We start from the raw sequence: 19,751 nt of genomic DNA on the forward strand, positions 1-19,751 counted from the left end.
TCGGTATAGAACCTGATATAGCTGCCATATTAACCGATCTGAGATCTTGACTTCTTGAGCCCCTACAAGGCGCAATTCTTATCCGAATGAACTGAAATATTACACAATGACTTCTACAATATTCAGCATTCATTTATGGTCCGAATCGGACTATAACTTGTTCTAGTTGAAAAGGTCATTCAAAGAACTTGACAAATGCAATCCATGGTGGAGGGTATATAAAATTCGGCCCGGCCGAACTTAACACACTTTTATTGGTTATATATATGATTTTTTTTTTTTGAAAATTTTGTCAGTCTTTTTTCTATAGAAAATGTTTTTTAAAGTTGATTTCTCTTCTTTAAAGAAATTTTTTTCTGTGTTGTAAAAAATTTATCGAATTTTTTTTTCAAGATATACTCGACCATCTCATCTCTCGATGTCGCAATCTACAAAATCGATTGCACTAAAGCCATACATAATTACAAAATTAGATACTCCACTCTAAGGCAAAATTGTATTGGAATCTGGTTGGTAAATGTTACACTTGCGCATACATAAGCCATATGGAGAACCCACCAACCACCTACCCACTTAGATTGCCCCTGCCCCACCCCGCTGCCATAGCAATGTAAAGAAAAACATTAAATGAAAATAAAAACAAAAACAAACAAATACTCCTCGAAACAAATGATAGTAATGAACAATAACACCAACACACATACATTACATACTCACATACATGCATGCACACAAGAGAAACAACATACAAACAATTGCAAGTTTCATTCATGGCAAGTAACAAGGCATTATTAATGGCAGCCCATTGCGACCGCCTGAGACAGAGGCAGTGAGGAAGAAACTCGTATCTCATAATAGGCTTGGCATTTGGCGGCGGTGTGAATGGAGCGGAACCCAACTCGCTTGGTTGGCCAATACCAGCTGCCAGACAACAGCCTCAGCTGGGCCAAAACAACAGCAAGCAAGTGGCACTAACACCAACACCGGCCATTGTCATCTCATCGCTGCACATCTAAAATCTAAATGGAGGCAAGTGAATTTGCTCATGGTCCAACGCAGAAAAACGTTTGCTACCGCATTGTTACGTCGTCTTGACGCGTTTGTCGCTATCGCCCGATGATGGACAATGTGAAAGGTTTGTTTGCTGCCTTCATAAATCTCCTCCGTTGATGGGTGTTGGAGGGATGCATGGCTGGTGATGATGATGGAGTTGGGCCATCATAACAGAAATGTTAACAAAACTTGGCTAATATGTGTGCAAATGATAAAAACAAATCATCCGCCCTATCCCGATTATAGTACAATGACCAATTTCAACTATTTCTTCGAGATTTGAACGAAGAGATAGTGTAACAAAGCATGAAGAAGCGACGACTAGGGTTTGAGTTTAGATTATGAATGCTTTATACGACCTACTTTGGCTAACAAGAAATTGTTAATAACTTTAATCAATTAAGCAGAAACTTATTTAGTTCCATTATGGGTCCAATACAATAAATTGACCTATACGAAACTTGGAATTGCATTAGGCATAAAAGGAACGGATGAATGTCCCAAAACATTTTACTGAATGACTAGACCCATTACTCCAATACAGCAACAAAAAGTAATTGCGGATTTTTTAAAAGAAAGTAAATGCATTTTTAATAAAACTTAGAATGAACTTTAATCAAATATACTTTTTTTACACTTTTTTTCTAAAGCAAGCTAAAAGTAACAGCTGATAACTGACGGAAGAAAGAATGTAATTACAGAGTCACAAGCTGTGAAAAAATTTTTCAACGCCGACTATATGAAAAATCCGCAATTACTTTTTGGGCAACCCAAATAAAGGAGCTATGGCCATATTTGCCTACTATGGCAATAAGGGTCTTAAATGATAGGTATTTGGCAGTAGAAACCTAATTTGGTATGCAATTTCGAAGCCAAGTGTTTGGTATCTGAAAAGCCGTACCAGCACTACCCAACAGACCTTTTTGTCCTGACCGTGCCAATAAAGAGCTCAGATAAAAGAGTGAAAGAAGGCGCAGCGGAGGGGGCCCTGTCCAGCCATCTTATATAAAAATCAATTTGTGTTTGTTTGTTTGGGTGTTCCTTATAGACTAAAAACCGACTGAACCAATTTCCATGAACTTTTCATTGATGGTGCATAATGAGCCCGTGGAAAATATAATTTTTTGATATCTGAAGGGGGGCGGACCCTCCCCCTTACCCTAATTTTCAGAAACGCCAGATCTCGCAGATGGGTGGTGCTATTTAAGTGAAATTTAGTATGCTCTCTTATAGTACCCTACGAATAAAAAATTGGTATCCAACTTTCGGATGGGGTACCTAGGGGGGCCGCCCCATCCTAAAACCTACCAAATATATATTTAGACCAATCGGGACAATATGGGATTCAAATGAAAGGTATTTAGGATAAGAAAACGTATGTGATATCCAATTGTCGGACCAAGTGTTAGGGGGACCACCCCCACCCCCAAAACACCCCATAAATTGGACATATTTACCGACTATGGCAATGTGGGACTCAAATGAAAGGTATTTGTGAGTAGAATACGAATCTAATATCCAAATGTGGGACCACGTTGCTGGGGGTCCACCCCTTCCCCAAAACACCCCCCAAACAGGACTTATTTACTGACCATGGGAATATGGGGCTTAAATAAAAGGTATTTGAGTGTATAATTTCAATCTGATATCCAAATATGGGACCAAGTGTTTCGGGGTCCGCTTCTCCCCAAAAACATCCCTCAAATGGGAAAAATTTACGACCATAGCAATATGGGACTGAAATGAAAGGTCTTTGGGAGTAAAGCAAGTAAATAAAAGAAGGCGCAGCGGAGCGGGCCCGAGTCAGCTAGTAAAATATAAAAATATTTTTTTTTCATATAAAATAAAATAAAATTTTTTCTATTAAAAAATTTAACTTTTAAATCAGATAAAATTGAATTTTAAAACATTTATTGTTCAAAAATTTTTTCATAGTCAATGGGTCAATGGATTGCCATAATGTGTTTAACTCATTACAAAATTCTCCATAAACTATACATCTCCTACAAAAAGGTAGCCACTGACTTTGAACATTTAATTTAAAAATACCAAACAACTCATTGATAAAACCTTAATTTAATTGTTTTTATCTTTCACATCTATTTATGGATGCAATTTAAAGACCAACTAACATTAACAATTTTATTTTTTAATGATTTCATTACAGTATGGAGTCTTTATGATTTTATTGCTGGTAGCTGAGATTGTGGCTGGCGGTTTGGCGGCTTTCTACAAAGAAACGGTAATAATTGTTGCATATTTTGCGTATGAATCGTGCAATCGCTAAAAATATGCACATTCAATTCACTATTTATTAATTTGAATTTAAATTTAAACGCATTTTCTTTTTTTTATGCAAACTTAGGCACGCAATGAAAGCAAATCCTTTTTACAATCGACCATCACGAAATTCTACAACACCGCTGAACACACCGATGCTGTAACTCTGATGTGGAATCAAATGATGACAACTTTCGGTTGTTGTGGTGTAGTGGATTATCGCGATTTTGAGGCCTCACCCTCATGGATGGCCAGCAAGGGTAATCGCACCATTCCAGAGGCATGCTGTCGGCTAAAGGATATCAAGAATTTAATACCCGAAGATGATTTCTGTGTGACAAACCCCAGTGAAGCAAACAGTTTCTTTAAAAAGGTAAGTAGGAATATAATACAAATTTTCACAGAAGCCCAAGTACCCCTTCCTTAAAAAAGGAAGTTTTAGTACCCTTTGCCAAAAAAGGGTGGTTTTAAAAAAGAATTATATTAAAAGAGTAGTTTTAGAACGCCTTAATCCAAACAAAAGGTGCTTTCAGTACCTTTTTTTAAAACAAAAGGTAGTTTCCCAACAAAAAAGTGTAAATTTAGTACCCATTCCCAAAAGCAAGGGAAGTTTTAGTACCCTTTCCCCTGGGGAAGGGTAGTTTTAGTACCTTTTCCCCAAAGCAAGTGTTGTTTTGGCAAGGAAAGGGTGCTACCCTTTCCTTTCCCAAGAAAAGGCTGTTCTCACACTTCTTTCCAAAGAAAGCGATAATTTTAGTACCATTTCCGTATAGTATTAGTTAGTATTAGTATAATTTCCCAAAACAAAAGGGGGTTTTAGCATCCTTTTCCAACACATACGGTATTTTAAGTACCTTTTCCCTTGGGTAAGGGTAGTTTGAGTTTCCCAACAAAAAAGGTTAAATTTAGTACCCATTCCCAAAAGCAAGGGTAGTTTTAGTACCCTTTCCCTTGGGGAAGGGTATTAGTACCTTTTCCCTTGGCGAAGGTTAGTTTTAATACCGTTTCCATAAGGCAAGTGTGGTTTTGGCACCTTTTTCCAAAGAAAAGAGTACTTTTAGCACCCTTTTCCCAAGAAACGGGCCGTTTTCACATTTCTTCCCAAAGAAAGAGATTAGTACCATTTCCCCAAAGAACAGGTAGTATAAGTATGATTTCCCAAAACAAAAGGTGGTTTTAGCATCCTTTTCCAACACTTACGGTATTTTTATTACCTTTTCCCTTGGGGAAGGATACTTTTGGGAAAGGTTAGTTTTAGTACTTTTTCTCTTAGATAAGGGTAGTTTGAGTACTCTTTCCCTTGGGGAAGGATAGTTTTAGTACCATTTCCGCTGGGGAGGGAAGTTTTATTACCTTTTCCCTTTGAGAAGAAAGTTTTTGTACCTTTTCCTTGGGGAACGGTAGTTTTAGCACTATTTCCCTTAGATAAGGGTAGTTTTAGTACATTTTCCCATGGAAAGAGTCGTTTTAGTACCTTTTTTCTTTGAGGAAGGGTAGTTTTAGTTCCTTTTCCCCTGGGGAAGTGTAGTTTTAGTACTTTTTCCCTTTTCCCTTGAGAAGGCTAGTTTAAGTACCTTTTCCCTTGAGAAGGCTAGTTTTAGCACATTTTCCCTTGGGGAAGACTACTTTTAGTATATTTTCCCTTAGAAAGGCTAGTTTTAGTACCTTTTCACTTGGATATGGCTAATTTTAGTACATTTTCCCTTGGGGAGGGCTTAATTAAGTACCACCTTTTTCCTTGGGGAAAGGTAGTTTTAGTACCATTTCCGCTGAGGAAGGGTAGTTTTAGTTCCTTTTCCCCTGGGCAAGTGTAGTTTTAGTACTTTTTCCCTTGGGGAAAAGTAGTTTAGAATTTTTTGCCTTGGGGAAGGCTAGTTTAAATACCTTTTCCCTTGGGAAGGGTAGTTTTAGCACCTTTTCCCTTGGGGAAGGCTTTTTTTAGTATCTTTTCCCTTGGAGAAGGCTAATTTTAGTACCTTTTTCCTTGGGGAGGGTTAAATTAAGTACCACCTTTTTCCTTGGGGAAGGGTAGTTTTATTACCATTTCCGCTGGGGAGGGAAGTTTTATTACCTTTTCCCTTTGAGAAGGAAGATTTTGTACCTTTTCCTTGGGGAACGGTAGTTTTAGCGCTAATTCCCATGGATAAGGGTAGTTTTAGTACATTTTCCCATGGGGAGAGTCGTTTTAGTACCTTTTTCCTTGAGGAAGGGTAGTTTTAGTACCATTTCCCCTGGGGAAGTGTAGTTTTAGTACTTTTTCCCTTGGGGAAAAGTAGTTTAGAATTTTTTGCCTTGGGGAAGGCTAGTTTAAATACCTTTTCCCTTGGGAAGGAGGGAAGTTTTATTACCTTTTCCCTTTGAGAAGGAAGTTTTAGTACCTTTTCCTTGGGAAACGGTAGATTTAGCACTATTTCCCTTGGAAAAGGGTAGTTTTAGTACATTTTTCCATGGGAAGAGTCGTTTAAGTACCTTTTCCCTTGAGAAGACTAGTTTTAGCACCTTTTCCCTTGAGAAGACTAATTTTAGCACCTTTTCTCTCCGGGAAGGCTATTTTTAGTATCTTTTCCCTTGGAAAGGCTAGTTTTAGTACCTTTTCCCTTGGAGATGGCTAATTTTAGTACCTTTTTCCCTTGGGGAGGGCTAAATTAAGTACCGTTTCCCAAAATAAGGGGTAGTTTTAGTACCATTTCCTAAAATAAAAGGTATTTTCAGTACCCTTTCCCAAAAAGGGTAGTTTTAGCACCCATTTCCAAAATAAAGTATAGTTTTTGTACCCTTTTCCAAAATAAAGGGTAGTTTGTGTTCCATTTCCCAAAATAAGGGTAGTTTTAGTACCCTTTCCCAAAATAAGGGGTATTTTTAGTACCTTTTCCCAAAATGAAAGGTAAGTATAGTACTTTTCCCAATATACAGGGTATTTTTAGTACCCTGTCCAAAATAAAAGGTGGTTTTAGTACCACTTCCCATAATAAAGGATAGTTTTAGTACCAAAATAAAGAATGGTATAGTACCCTGTTGCAAAATAAAATAAGGGTACTGAACACCCTATCCCAAAATAGAAGATGGTTAAGTACTTTTCCCTGGAGGAATGGTAATTTTAGTTCCAATTCACAAAATAAAGTGTAGTTTTAGTACCCCTTCCCAAAATACAGGGCAGTTTTAGTACCCTTTCCGAGATTAAAATGTAGTTTCTACCTTCTACCTTCTCACCAAAATAAGGGGTAGTTTTAGTACCCTGTTGCAAAATAAAGTGTACTTTAGTACCCTTTACCAAAAAAGGGTAGTTTTAGTACCTGTTCCCAAAATAAAGGGTAGTTTTAGTACTTTTCCCTTGGAGAAGGGTAATTTTAGTACTGATCCCAAAATAAACGGTAGTTTAAGTACTTGTTAAGTAAATGTTGATTTCTCTTTCCCAAAACAAAGGGAAGTTTTAGGACCCTTTCCCAAAATAAGGGTAGTTTGTGTACCATTTCCCAAAATGAAAGGTAGTTTTAGTACCCTTTCCCAAGAAAAGGGTAGTTTTACTACCTTCTCCTCAAAATAAAGGGTAGTTTTAGTACCCTGTTCCAAAATAAAGGTTAATTTTAGTACCCTTCCCCAAAAAAGGGTAGCTAGTTTTAGTACTTTTCCCTTGAAGAGTAATTGTAGTACTGACCCCAAAATAATGGGTAGTTTAAGCACTTGTTCCCAAAATAAAAGGGTATTTTTAGTACCCTTTCCCAAAATGAAATTTGGTTTTAGTTCTCTTTCCCAAAATAAAGGGTAGTTTTTGCTCCCTTACCGAAATAAAGGTAGTTTTTGACCATTTCCCACAATAAATGGTAGTTTTAGTACCATTTTCCAAAATACAGCGTAGTTTTAGTAACATTTCCCAAAATAAAGGGTAGTTTTAGTACCCTGTTCCAAAATAAAGGGTGGTTTTAGTACTTTTCCCTTGGGGAAGGGTAATTTAAGTACCTGTTCCCAAAATAAAGGGTAGTTTTGGTTCCCTTTCCAAAAATAAACGGTAGCTTTAGTACTTTCCCTTGGGGAAGGATATTTTTAGTACCTGGTCCAAAAATAAACGGTAGTTTAATAAAGGTTGCTTTTGGCACTCCTTTCCAAAAAGGCTAGTTTTATCACCCTTTCCCAAAATAAAGGGTGGTTTTAGTACACTTTCCCAAAATAAAGAATAGTATTAGTACCCCTTCCCAGAAAAGGGTAGTTTTAGTACCTTTTTCTCAACATAAAGGGTAGTTTTAGTACCCTTTCCCAAAAAGGGTAGTTTTAGGACCTTCTCCCTAAATAAAGGGAGAGCGGTAGTTTTAGCACCCTTTCCCTAATAAAGGGTAATTTTAGTACACTTTCCCAAACTAAACTGTAGTTTTAGTAATTTTCCCTTGGGAAAGGGAAGTTTCACTACGCTTTCCCAAAATACAGGATAGTTTTACAATCCCATGGCAGCCGGTTGTATGTACCGGATTGACCCGATGAATTCCTTCATCGGCAAGGGCTGCCGCTTCAGTGTACCACACACTGCTACTACAACAACAACAACAACAACAGGATAGTTTTAGTACCCTTTCCGAAAATAGAGTGTAGTTTTAGTACTCTTTCCGAAAAAAGGTGGTTTTAGTACATTTTCCCTAACAAAGGGTTATTTTAGTACCCTTTCCGAAAATAAAGTGTAGTTTTAGTACCCTTTCCCAAAATAAAGTGTAGTTTTAGTACCCTTTCTCAAAAAAGGGTAGATTTAGTACCTTCTCCCTAAATAAAGGGTAGTTTTAGTACCCTTTCCCAAAAAAAGGGTAGTTTTATTACCTTTTCCCAAAAGGGGCAGTTTTAGTACCTTTTCCCCAATAAAGGGTAATTTTAGTACCCTTTACCAAACTAAACGGTGATTTTAGTACTTTTCTACTGGGGAAGATTAAATTTAGTATCCTTTTCCAAAATCAAAGGTAGTTTTAGTACCCTATCCCAAAATAAGGGGAAGTTTTAGTAGCCTGTTTCAAAATAAGGGGAAGTTTTTCGTACCAGTTTCTTAAAGAAGCGATCTTTAGTACCATTTTCTTTAAGAAGGGTACTTGAATAAATTTTTCTTTATGAAGGGTACTTAAGAATCATTTCCTTCAAGAAGGATATTTTAGTGCCATTTTGTTCAAGATGGATACTTTAGTACCATTTCCCTTTTAAAGGAAACGACTGCAGTTGCAGCTATGGAGCATCTCACTATTCGAAACCTGTGGAAGCGCCCGGTAGCTCCCAACTGAGCTTCTAGTGTAGACGTTGAACATCACACAAATCGGAGCTCAGATTTCCAACCACTGTGGTGCTCTTAGTCATCCCGTGCCGAATCTTCTTTTATGGCTTTTACTATGAGTGCCAATTTTAGTTAAAATCGGTTCAGATCTTGGCCTATGCAAATGCATTTATAATCCTATATTCTCAAATTTCGATTTTCTCAGTGACTCCCACAATATATACGGATTTTGGTCAAACATTTTTATTTGAAATTTTAAAAAATTTTAATTACAACGTCTTTGCCCGCATATCGTAGAGTGGTGTAGGGTATCAAAAACTCTGCTTTGACCTGTTTTTGACCGTCCTTACTAATAATTTTTTATCTGCATCTTATTTTCTAGGGATGCTATGAAGCCTTTACCGAATGGATAATACTGCATCGTGAGATTATCATAGGCGTTCTGGCTGGCGTTGGCCTTATTCACATATTAGCCATATTCTTGGCCTTTTGCCTGTGTAAATCATTTGCCAAATATCATGGCATGAGACTGTAAACTATGCTGCGTATTTCCTTTCGAACTATTTATAAAATTTTCTAAATTGTTTTTTTAAAACTTTTGATACTTGGACTCTTTTTTTCGCCAAACTTTCTACCATTTACTTTGAAAAAAAAGCAAAATTATAGCAAAAAGGACCATTTTATAGAAAACAACAGTCAATTTATAAGTTTGAAACCTCAGTTTCTACATTAAAGCTGAGCTAAACCTTGGCAATTGAAAAAAGGTTTTAATTGTTTTATTTTATTTTAGAAACTAAATCTAAATGTTAAAATGAAAATGAATTGTTAAATATTATTTTTTTAGTTTTTATTTTTTAATATAGAAAAAAAACAGACATTGTATTTTTAAAGTTAGTTTTGATAACCAACTGTAAAACAAAGCGTCAGCAAAAAAGACAATTTTTTTTTGAGAATTTAAAATTTTTTAAAATTGTTTTAAAATGAATATCTCCTGTGCACCTCAGAGAAGGAGACAGGGAACTTCATTGTATTATTCATAATTCTTTTTCGTTAAGTTTATTGTTTTTAAGCAAACTTCTCCCAAATTCTTTAGACCTTAAAATTTTTATACAATATATGTTTTGTATTATACTTATCAATTTAAAAAACAAAACAACAACAAAAACCAACAAAACTCCACTTAAAACATCACATTATATATTATAATTTTCATATATATAATACTTATGTATATACATACATATTTTATTGCTTATAGGTATGTGTAAGAATATATGATTTTAATTAAAATATTTTTTAGTTTTTAATACATTGTGTGTGTGTGTGTTTTTGTAAAGCAAATTTTAAAATTGTTTTTTTTTTTTTTTTTTGCATAATTTTAAGATTTTTATACCCTCCACCATAGGATGGTGGATCGTATATCGATTTAGGTGTATGAAGTGGAGAAGGAAATCGGAATATCAAAAAACCGATTTTGAGGTCAGTGTTGCTATCGACCAATAAAAAAATCTCACAATTCCTATATGAATACCAACTTTTACTATTATACAGTGCAAAGTACGTGTTATCGGCTGTTATCGCTATCGATGACTATAAAGTTAAAAATTCTACTAAAATTCTGCCAGTACATATGGTCCAAACTGAACTGTGCTACAAAACTAAGAAAATTTGTAGTTCATATTCTCGATAACGTCAACATATCGCATTATCGTTAGTTCATTTACTTTATATTATCGAAAAATTTGAAATATCGTTTATCGATTTAGGTGTATGATGTGGAGAAGGAAATCGGAATATGAAAAAAGCGACTTTGAGGTCAGTGTTGCTATCGACCAATAAAAAAATCGCACAATTCCTATATGAATACCACATATTACTATTATACAGTGCAAAGTGAGTGTTATCGGCTGTTATCGCTATCGATGACTATGAAGTTTAAAATTCTAAACGACTCCTAAACGGACGTCGAATTTTACTATTTTACAGTTCAAGGTACGTGTTATCGCTATCGATAAATATATAGTGAAAAATTTTAACGAAAATTTTTCTTTTTTATTTTAGATTTCCACTGAAGGAAATCGGTTTGTGATAAAATTTTCAATAAAATTATTCGCTGTGTAGTTATCAATAGCGATAATAGACGATAACACATACCACGATATTTTGAGAAATATCGAATGCCGCGATTATCGATACTTTGCCAGCTCTACTACAAAGTTCCTATTTATTTTTAGATTTTTCGACAATCTGGGAGCAAAACTTCACTGTTGCGATCTGAAAACCGGTTATTTGATATATCGATTTTTACAATTCAGTAAATCGATTATACGAGATTTTCACGTTATCGATAATATGAAATACATAGGTTTTTATATTTGTACTACGGTTCAGTGGAAACCAAATGTACTGTAAATTTTTTAGTAAAATATATCACTGTATAGTAATCGATAGCGACAACAGCAGATTACACGAACTTTGTATTGTATTATTACTATTACTACTATTATTGGTAAAATTCAATTCGATAAATCGATTATAAGGTATTTCGATTTTATCGACAATATGAACTACAAATGTCCTATTTTATGTAAAATTCAGAGAAAATCAGATGTATTGTAAGTTATACAGTACAAATGTTTACCGCACGGTTAACGATAGCCATAACAAGTCGATAAAAAGTACTTTGCACTGCATAATAGTTAAATTCATTGGTTATTTATACAATATATGTATACACATTTTTCCAATTTTCCGACTAGTTGAGAGCAAACGTTTACAGTTCCCACTTCAAAGCTGGTAATTCGATATTTCGATTTCCTTTCGATAATATTAACTCAATTTTTTCTTTTTTAATTTCGGCACTGCTCTGGGGAAACCACTGTACTGTTATATCGATAATATCAACGTATTGCTAATCGCGGCATTCGATATTTCTTAAAATATGTGTTATCGTCTGTTATCGATATTGATTTCGGAATATCGAATAACCGGAACACTTGACTTTAACTCTCGCCCAATCGAAAAATAGCTTAATTTCAAAATGGAAACCTAATTTTCCTTCTGTTATGTACGTGTTATCGCTATCGATAACTATGCAAAAAAAATTGATTGACAATTTTACGAAACAACAAAAAAAATCACTGAATAGTGCTTAAATAAATAGGACCTTTGTAGAGCTGGAAAAGTATCTATAATCGCAGCATTCGATATATCCCAAAACATCGGGGTATATGTTATCGAAATATCGAATAACCGGAATACTAGACTTTTACTCTCGCCCAATCGAAAAATTGCTAAATTTCAAAATGGAAACCTAGTTTTCCTTCTGTTATGTACGTGTTATCGCTTTCGATAAGTATAAAAAAAATTTATTGACAATTTTACGAAACAACAGATTTCCCCTGAATAATGCTTATATAAAAAGGACCTTTGTAGTAGAGCTGGCAAATATCTAAATATCGAGGTTTGTGTTATCATCTGTTATCGCTATCGATAACTATACAAAAAAAAAAATGATTGACAATTTTACGAAACAACAGATTTCCACTGAAGAGAGCTTAAATAATCAGGACCTTTGTAGTATAGCTTGCAAAGTATCGATAATCGCAACATTCGATATTTCTCAAAATATCGAGGTATGTTTTGTCGTCTGTTATCGCTATGGATAACTATACAGTGTATAATTTTACTTAAAATTTTATCATAAAACTGATTTCCTTCAGGGGAAATCTAAACGGAAATTTTCTTTAATATTATCGATAAAGTCGATCAGGAAATTGAAATATCCGATAACCGTAACACTAGAATTTCGCTCTCGACCAATCGAAAATTGCTAAATTTCAAAATGGAAACCCAATTTTCCTTCTGTTATGTACGTGTTATCGGTGTCGATAACTATAAAAAAAAATGTTTTGACAATTTTACGAAACAACAGATTTCCACTGAAGAGAGCTTAAATAAATAGGACCTTTGTAGTAAAGCTGGCAAACTATCGATAATCGCCGTATTCGATATTTTCGATATTTCTCAATATCGATAGTATCAAGACTATCGTTAATTTCCCATCAACTATATTTCAAATGAAAATGAGAAGTAAAAATCAGGACATTGATTTATATAGCATTCGAAATTTCTTAAAATATCTAGGCATGTGTTATCGCTTTGTATAACTACACAGTGAATAATTTTACTCAAAATTTTATCATAAAACTGCTTACCACTGGTTGAAAGTTATGAGAGAAATCATTGTAAAAATTTTAGCCGAATAGGTTGAAAATTGCGTCCTCTATACGCGAAATATATGGAATAGGATGCATTCATTGTCGGATCGTTTATTTTTGTTAAATTTTGCAAAAAAATTAACTTTGCCATTAGAATCGATAGGAAAAATATCAATCGATATGCAGACAAAAAATAAAATATCGATAGTGTCGATATTTTGCCTGCTCTACTTTGTAGTTCATATTATCGATAAAGTCGAACTATTGTATAATCGATTTACGTGTAAGAAAATGACTAGGGAATCGAAATATCGATTAATGTGTTTTAAGATCAGAACAGTAAACGATTTTTCCCGACCAATCAGAAATTCGTTCTTTCTAAATGATTTATTGTTCTTATGATACAGAAATTCATTGTCTTAAGTTCGGAAGTATTAATTATCGGCTTGTAATGCCAAAATCGCCACGGAACTGAAAACCGATTAACAACCAAAACGATTAGAAAGCCAAATTTCATATCAAATCAAACTCGTGTTTGGAATTACTATTTACAAAATTATAAAGCCAATTGTGTGTGTAGGAAACTCAACTGTTTAAATGGAGCCGAAAATCGAAAATTAGGGTTTTAAATCGAAAAATTCGATTTTTTCCCTCCGAACAGTCCCAAGACAAACAATTCTAACATGAATTGTTTTCCCTGTGGCAAACATCTGAACATGACATAGACGATCATTAACGACTGCGCATTTGAGTCTTCCTCCAATTGTTAGAGTCATTCTGAACGCCTTGTGAGGAGTCTATTCATACGTTCCCTGAAGAAGATTTAGGTAGTTAAAATTATGCAAAATAATTGATTTTACAGTTTTAAACATTTTAGTAGCACACACAATGTTAACATCTTTATTTAGAATCGATTATTATTTTATTATATATTTGAGGAAAAAAAAGAGCAATTTAGTATTTCATCAACCCTTTAACCACATGGAGAAATTTTGAATTTAATACTAGCAATTTTTTGAACTCAATAGACAATTTTTTTTCAAATGTAACACAGTTTCGGATTTTTTTTTTTTGCTCCGATATTTTTAATAGTTATTGTTTATTTTATTATCGTATATTTTTTCTGTTAATCGAAATTTGAATTGCTCTAATTTTTTTTATATAAAAAAATACAAAAACCCCTGCAATATCTATACCAATTGAAAATATGTTTTTAGTTTCTTTATTATTTTAACTTGAATTATAAACATTGAAGGTTTATCAAAAGTTTTATTTTTTTTTTGTTTTATTATTACTTTTTAAAATTTAAGCGTAGTTATTGTTTTTCAAAAAAAAAAATTATATTAATAATTCATAATGATATTTTAAACACCTGAATTGAAAATGAAACCATATCACAAATGAAAGCAATTAACTCTTATTTGAATAGTTTTTATAAATATAATAATGAGACTATGTTATACCAATAGTGTAAATGTTTTTTCCCCCCAAATACTTATCCCTTAAACAACCAAACATACATGCAAACATCCCTGTCAAAATGTATAGAAACTGAAATTGATTGAAAATTTATTTAAATAAATAAAAAAGAAATTATTGAAAAACTAAAATGACAATTTTAATTTTCGGACGAGATCTGCCAGTAAAATAGAAGTAAAAACAAGTAAAAAGGCGTTAAGTTCGCCCGGACCGAACTTTGGATACCCACCACCTCGGGTAAATATGTAAACCACCTTAGTATTTTTGGTACGTATTGTATATCTAAAAACAAACCTATCTGAACCATAAACGACAAGGATGTCGAAAAGCCTAACATAAGTCACTGTGTCAAATTTCAGTGAAATCGGATTATATATGGGCCTTTTAATGGAGCCAAGACTTTACATCGAGATATCGGTCTATATGCCAGCTATATTTAAATCTGTACCGATCTAGACCAAATTTAAAGAGGATGTCGAAGGGCCTAAGACAACAAACTGTCCCAAATTTCAGCAAAATCGAATAATAAATGTGGATTTTATGGGCCCAAAACCTTTAATCGAGAGATAGGTCTATAGGCAGCAATATCCAAATCTTGATCGATTTCTGCCATATTGCAGAAGTATGTCGGGGGGCTTACCGTAACTCACTGTCCCAAATTTCGGCGACATCGGACAATGAATGCGACTTTTATGGCCACAAAACCATAAATCGAGAGATGGGTCTATATGGCTATATCCAAATCTGGACCGATCTGAGTCAAATTTAAGAAGGATGTCGGAGGGCCCAACACAACTCACTGACCCAAATTTCGGCTAAATCGGACAATAAATGCGCCTTTTATGGGCCCAAAACCTTAAATCGAGAGATCGGTCAATATGGCAGCTATATCCAAACCTGGACCGATCTGTGCCATATTGCAGAAGTATGTCGGGGAGCTTATCTTACCTCACTGTCCCAAATTTCGGCGACATCCGACAATAAATGCTCCTTTTATGGGCCCAAAACCTTTAATCGAGAGATCGGTCAATATGGCAGCTATATCCAAATCTGGACCGATCTGAGCCAAATTGAAGAAGTATGTCAAAGGGCCTAACACAACTTATTGTCTCAAATTTCTGCAAAATCGGACAATAAATGTGGTTTTAATGAACCTAAGACCCTAAATCGGCGGATCAGCGGACAATAAACGCGCCTTTAAAGGGCCCAAAACCTTAAATTGAGAGATCGGTCTATATGGCAGCTATATGCAAATCTTGATCGATCTAGACCAAATTGCAGATTTGGCAAAATCGGACAATAAATGCGACTTTTATTGGCCCAAAACCTTAAATCGTGTGATTGTTCCATATGGCAGCTATATCCAAATCTGGACCGATCTGTGCCATATTGCAGGAGGATATCGAAGAGCCTAACACAACTCACTGTCCCAAATTTCAGCAAAATCGAATAATAAATGTGGATTTTGTGGGCCCAAAACCTTTAATCGAGAGATCGGTCTATATGGCAGCTATATCCAAATCTGGACCGATCGGTACCATATTGCAGAAGTATGTCGGGGGGCTTATCTTACCTCACTGTCCCAAATTTCAGCGACAATGGACAATAAATGCGCCTTTTATGGGTCCAAAACCTTAAATCGAGAAATCGGTGTATATGGCAGCTATATCCAAACCTGGACCGATCTGAGCCAAATTGCAGAAAGATGTCAAGGAGCCGTACACAACTCCCTGTCCCAAATTTTGGCGAAATCGCAAAATAAATGCGTCTTTTATGGGCCTAAAACTTAAATCGAGAGATCGGTCTATATGGCAGCTATATTCAAACCTGGACCCATCTGGGCCAAATTGCAGAAAGATGTCAAGGAGCCTATCGCAACACACTGTCCCAAATTTTGGGCGAAATCGGAAAATAAATCTCTCGATTTAAGGGCCATAAAAGGCGCATTTATTGTCCGATTTAGCCGAAATTTGAGACAATGAGTTAAGTTAAACCTTCTTCAATTTGGCCCCGATCGGTCCAGATTTGGATATAGCCCCCATATAGACCGATCCGACGATTTAGGATCTTAGGCCCATAAAAGCCACATTTATTATCCGACTTTGCCGAAATTTGGGACAGTGAAATGTGTGAGACTCTTCGACATCCTTCTTCAATTTGGACCAGATCGGTCTAAATTTGAATATAGCTGCCATATGGACCGATCACACGATTTAAGGTTTTGGGCCAATAAAAGGCGCATTTATTGTCCGATTTTGCCAAAATCTGGGACAGTGAGTTGTGTTAGGCTCTTCGACATCCTTTTTCAATTTAGCCCAGATCGGTTCAGATTTGAATATAGCTGCCATATCGACCGATCTCCCGATAGAGGGTCTGAAGCCCATAAAAGCTTTATTAATTAGCCGATTTCGCTGAAATTTGGAATAATGCGCAGTCTTAATCCTCCCAACATCTGACCTTAATATGGAACAAATCGAACTATATTTAGATATAGCTGCCATATAGACCGATCTGCCGATAAAGGGTCTGAAGCCCATAAAAGCTTTATTTTTTAACCGATTTCGCTGAAATTTAAAACAGTGAGTTATTTTTGGCCTCCTGATATACGACATATATATGGTTCAGATCGGACTATATTTAGATATAGCTGCCATATAGACCGATCTCCCGATAGAGGGTCTGAAGCCCATAAAAACTTTATTTTTTATCCGATTTCGCTGAAATTTGAAACAGTGAGTAGTTTAAGGCTTCCTAACACAGGACCCCAACATGGTTCTGATCGGACTATATTTAGATATAGCTGCCATATAAACCGATCTGCCGATAAAGGGTCTAAAGTCCATAAAAGCTTTATTTTTTAGCCGATTTTGCTGAAATTTGAAACAGTGAGTTTTTCTGAGCCTCCCGACATCCAACCTTAATATGGTTCCGGTTGGTTTATATTTCGATATAGCGAAAGGGGGTTCACATATATACCCGAGGTGGTGGGTTCGGTCCGTCCGATCTTAATGCCTTTTTACTTGTTTTTCTATGAGTTTAATTTATTTATTAAATGCCTTGTAATACATAAAAGAATTTTGATCTCATTTTAAAACTAAGATTCGATAGGGGAATGACAAAGGCTTGCAGCTACAAGTAGCCCTCCTTAAGGTTCAGGTGTCGCAATTGCACTTTGACAATATTCAAGTTTTCTCCATCTGTTTAGGCATTTTCTCTTAACCCTGGGAGAAATCTTCAAATCACATTTGCCACAACTAAACCGAAACGACGCGTACATAATCCACTTGGAATTGTGTTTCACTCAACCACTGCTCATTATTTTCATAGGCATTGCGGAAATTCAACTTGGCTCTGGGATCTGTATTGATCCAAGGCTTTTTCTCCGTCCATAAATCGTCGTCATCAGGAAAGTCATTAAATCCTCCTACGCCCAGGCCCACACTCAAAGAGAACTCCTGATCGAATGGCGCCCAACGTGTGCCCGTCAGCAAAATATCACGATTTGGTAAATACCTATCGCCATTGAGTAGATTACGGAAAGCGGTATGCTCATTGGGCACTTCAAAGTGACAATATTCCTGGTTATCCACCAAGAAGGTTATCTGCCTGGAAGTCCACAACATTTGATAGTTGTGAAATTCTTCAGTTAATTTTTGCGCACTTGCATTGGCACACAATCTAAACGAGTGCCATTTGGAGTTGAGCAGCAGGCCGGAGAGCAATGTTTGATGTTCGCCCTCCGAGCGGGTTTGACCCAAGCGCATTTGACCCGAACGATATTCTTTGTTGCCATAACGGGGATGGGATGGTTCCAACCATAGCTGAGGATATACCCACATGGCCGCCGGCATTTTAGCCCTTATAGTCACATGGCCATATTTAAAAGAGAACTTGCCACGCGTAGAAAATCTGGCCGTTACAAAGGGAGGCAGTATGTTGACAATCTTAGGACTAAAAGCACATTCTTCACTGTCCAGGTTGCCTGTGCAAGAGGTTCCCAACATTAAGGTACTGCCTTTAAAATTGCTACCAAAATGTTTCTCTGTGGACTTGGCTCGCATGGTGGCCAGGCCATTGGTTACAGTCAGCACTTCGGGCACATCATTTAGATACAGGGAGAATTCATAGTCGGGTTCTTGAGGTATACGATGTTCCACAAACCACTTATTGGCATCCAAAGAGCGGCCATTGAAATTTTCCTCAAACACCAGCTGCTTGGCACAACGCACAGGAGCTCCATTTACCACAGTTTCTGAACTCAGACAAAAATTGCCTCCACCACTGGTGTTGCTGGCTATTGGCGGGGGTGATTTAGTTCCATCCATGGGTTTAACGCCTCCTTGATGTTGAGTAGTGTTGACATATTGCTGCACCACAAACACACCATCTTCTTCGCGATAACCCAATCCTTTATATATCACATAGGTCCAGTAGTACAAAGTATCTCCCAATTTTAATTTGGCATTGCGATCCGTAAAAGTCCAACGTCCCTCTTTGGGCTTGGCTATATCCCTGGCCCAGGTTCCCGCTTCCAGGCCTTCCATCTCCTCATTTAGTTTGCCATGGAAGGCAAAAAGGCTTATGCCATTCTCATGGGGTATGGAAACTCGAAATCCTTGGGGATAAAAGACCTCCACTAGAGCTGTGGGTGCTTCGTATGCTGAGCAGTTTAAAACTTTTATAAACCAGAAAGCAAACACCAAGTGTGCCAATTTGAGGGAATGCATAGCTGGAAATGACGTCTGCGAAACACCACAACTGGATTATGACTAAACCTTGTCAGTGGCTTGGCGATTGGTTTATAAAGAATATTCATTCATTTCCACTCATTGATAAAATGCGTAAATTTTTAGTCTTTGTTCTAAATGACTTTGTTAATGATACGTCAAAGAACAATGCAATAATCATCCCTAAATTTGTTTATGAATTGTTACAAACTTAGGTAGGTAGGTAGATTTAAATGTCTAAGCTTGGTAGAGCAACATTAAGGGTTTTCAATTTACCAACCTTAAATTGATTACAAAAACAAGTAAAAAGGCGTTAAGTTCGGCCGGGCCGAACTTTGGATACCCACCACCTCGGGTATATATGTCTACCACCTTTCGTCATTATCCGGTGAAAACGCATAATTTATGCCCCCATAGCCGCTTTATCGAAATATGGTCCAAATTCGACACGGATATGGAGTGGTCTAATAAGACCGATCTCAGACAATTTGAAGAAGTATGTCGAAGGGCCCAACACAACTCACTGTCCTAAATTTCAGCGACATCGGAAAATAAATACGTCTTTTATGGGCCCAAGACCTTAAATCGAGAGATCGGTCTTTATGGCAGCTATATCCAAATCTGGACCGATCTAGACCAAATTGAAGAAGGATGTCGAAGGGCCTTACACAACTCACTGTCCCAAATTTCGGCGTCATCTGACAACAAATGCTCCTTTTATGGGCCCAAAACCTTAAATCGAAAGATCGGTCT

At 36.1% G+C, this 19,751-nt stretch overlaps 2 protein-coding genes across 4 annotated transcripts in view; one reads left to right on the plus strand and one right to left on the minus strand.

Moving 5' to 3' along the window:
- Nucleotides 1-12,110, plus strand: part of LOC106094432 (tetraspanin-18) — a 152,870-nt gene extending 140,760 nt beyond the window's left edge. For all 3 annotated transcript variants that reach the window (XM_059363611.1, XM_059363607.1, XM_059363613.1), the window contains 3 exons: nucleotides 3,221-3,295; nucleotides 3,419-3,706; nucleotides 8,955-12,110. In XM_059363611.1, the coding sequence (XP_059219594.1) occupies nucleotides 3,221-3,295; nucleotides 3,419-3,706; nucleotides 8,955-9,107 (516 nt within the window). In that variant the 3' untranslated portion in view covers nucleotides 9,108-12,110. The remainder of the gene's footprint in view (nucleotides 1-3,220; nucleotides 3,296-3,418; nucleotides 3,707-8,954) is intronic.
- Nucleotides 12,111-17,369: 5,259 nt separating this feature from the next.
- On the minus strand, nucleotides 17,370-18,998 carry LOC106094297 (gram-negative bacteria-binding protein 3). The gene has a single exon (XM_013261503.2). It carries the CDS (start codon nucleotides 18,996-18,998, stop codon nucleotides 17,526-17,528), a length of 1,473 nt encoding a protein of 490 aa, XP_013116957.2. The 3' UTR covers nucleotides 17,370-17,525.
- Nucleotides 18,999-19,751: the final 753 nt, after the last annotated feature.

This window comes from Stomoxys calcitrans, chromosome 1 (genome assembly GCF_963082655.1).
Source record: "Stomoxys calcitrans chromosome 1, idStoCalc2.1, whole genome shotgun sequence".
Lineage (NCBI taxonomy): Eukaryota > Metazoa > Arthropoda > Insecta > Diptera > Muscidae > Stomoxys > Stomoxys calcitrans.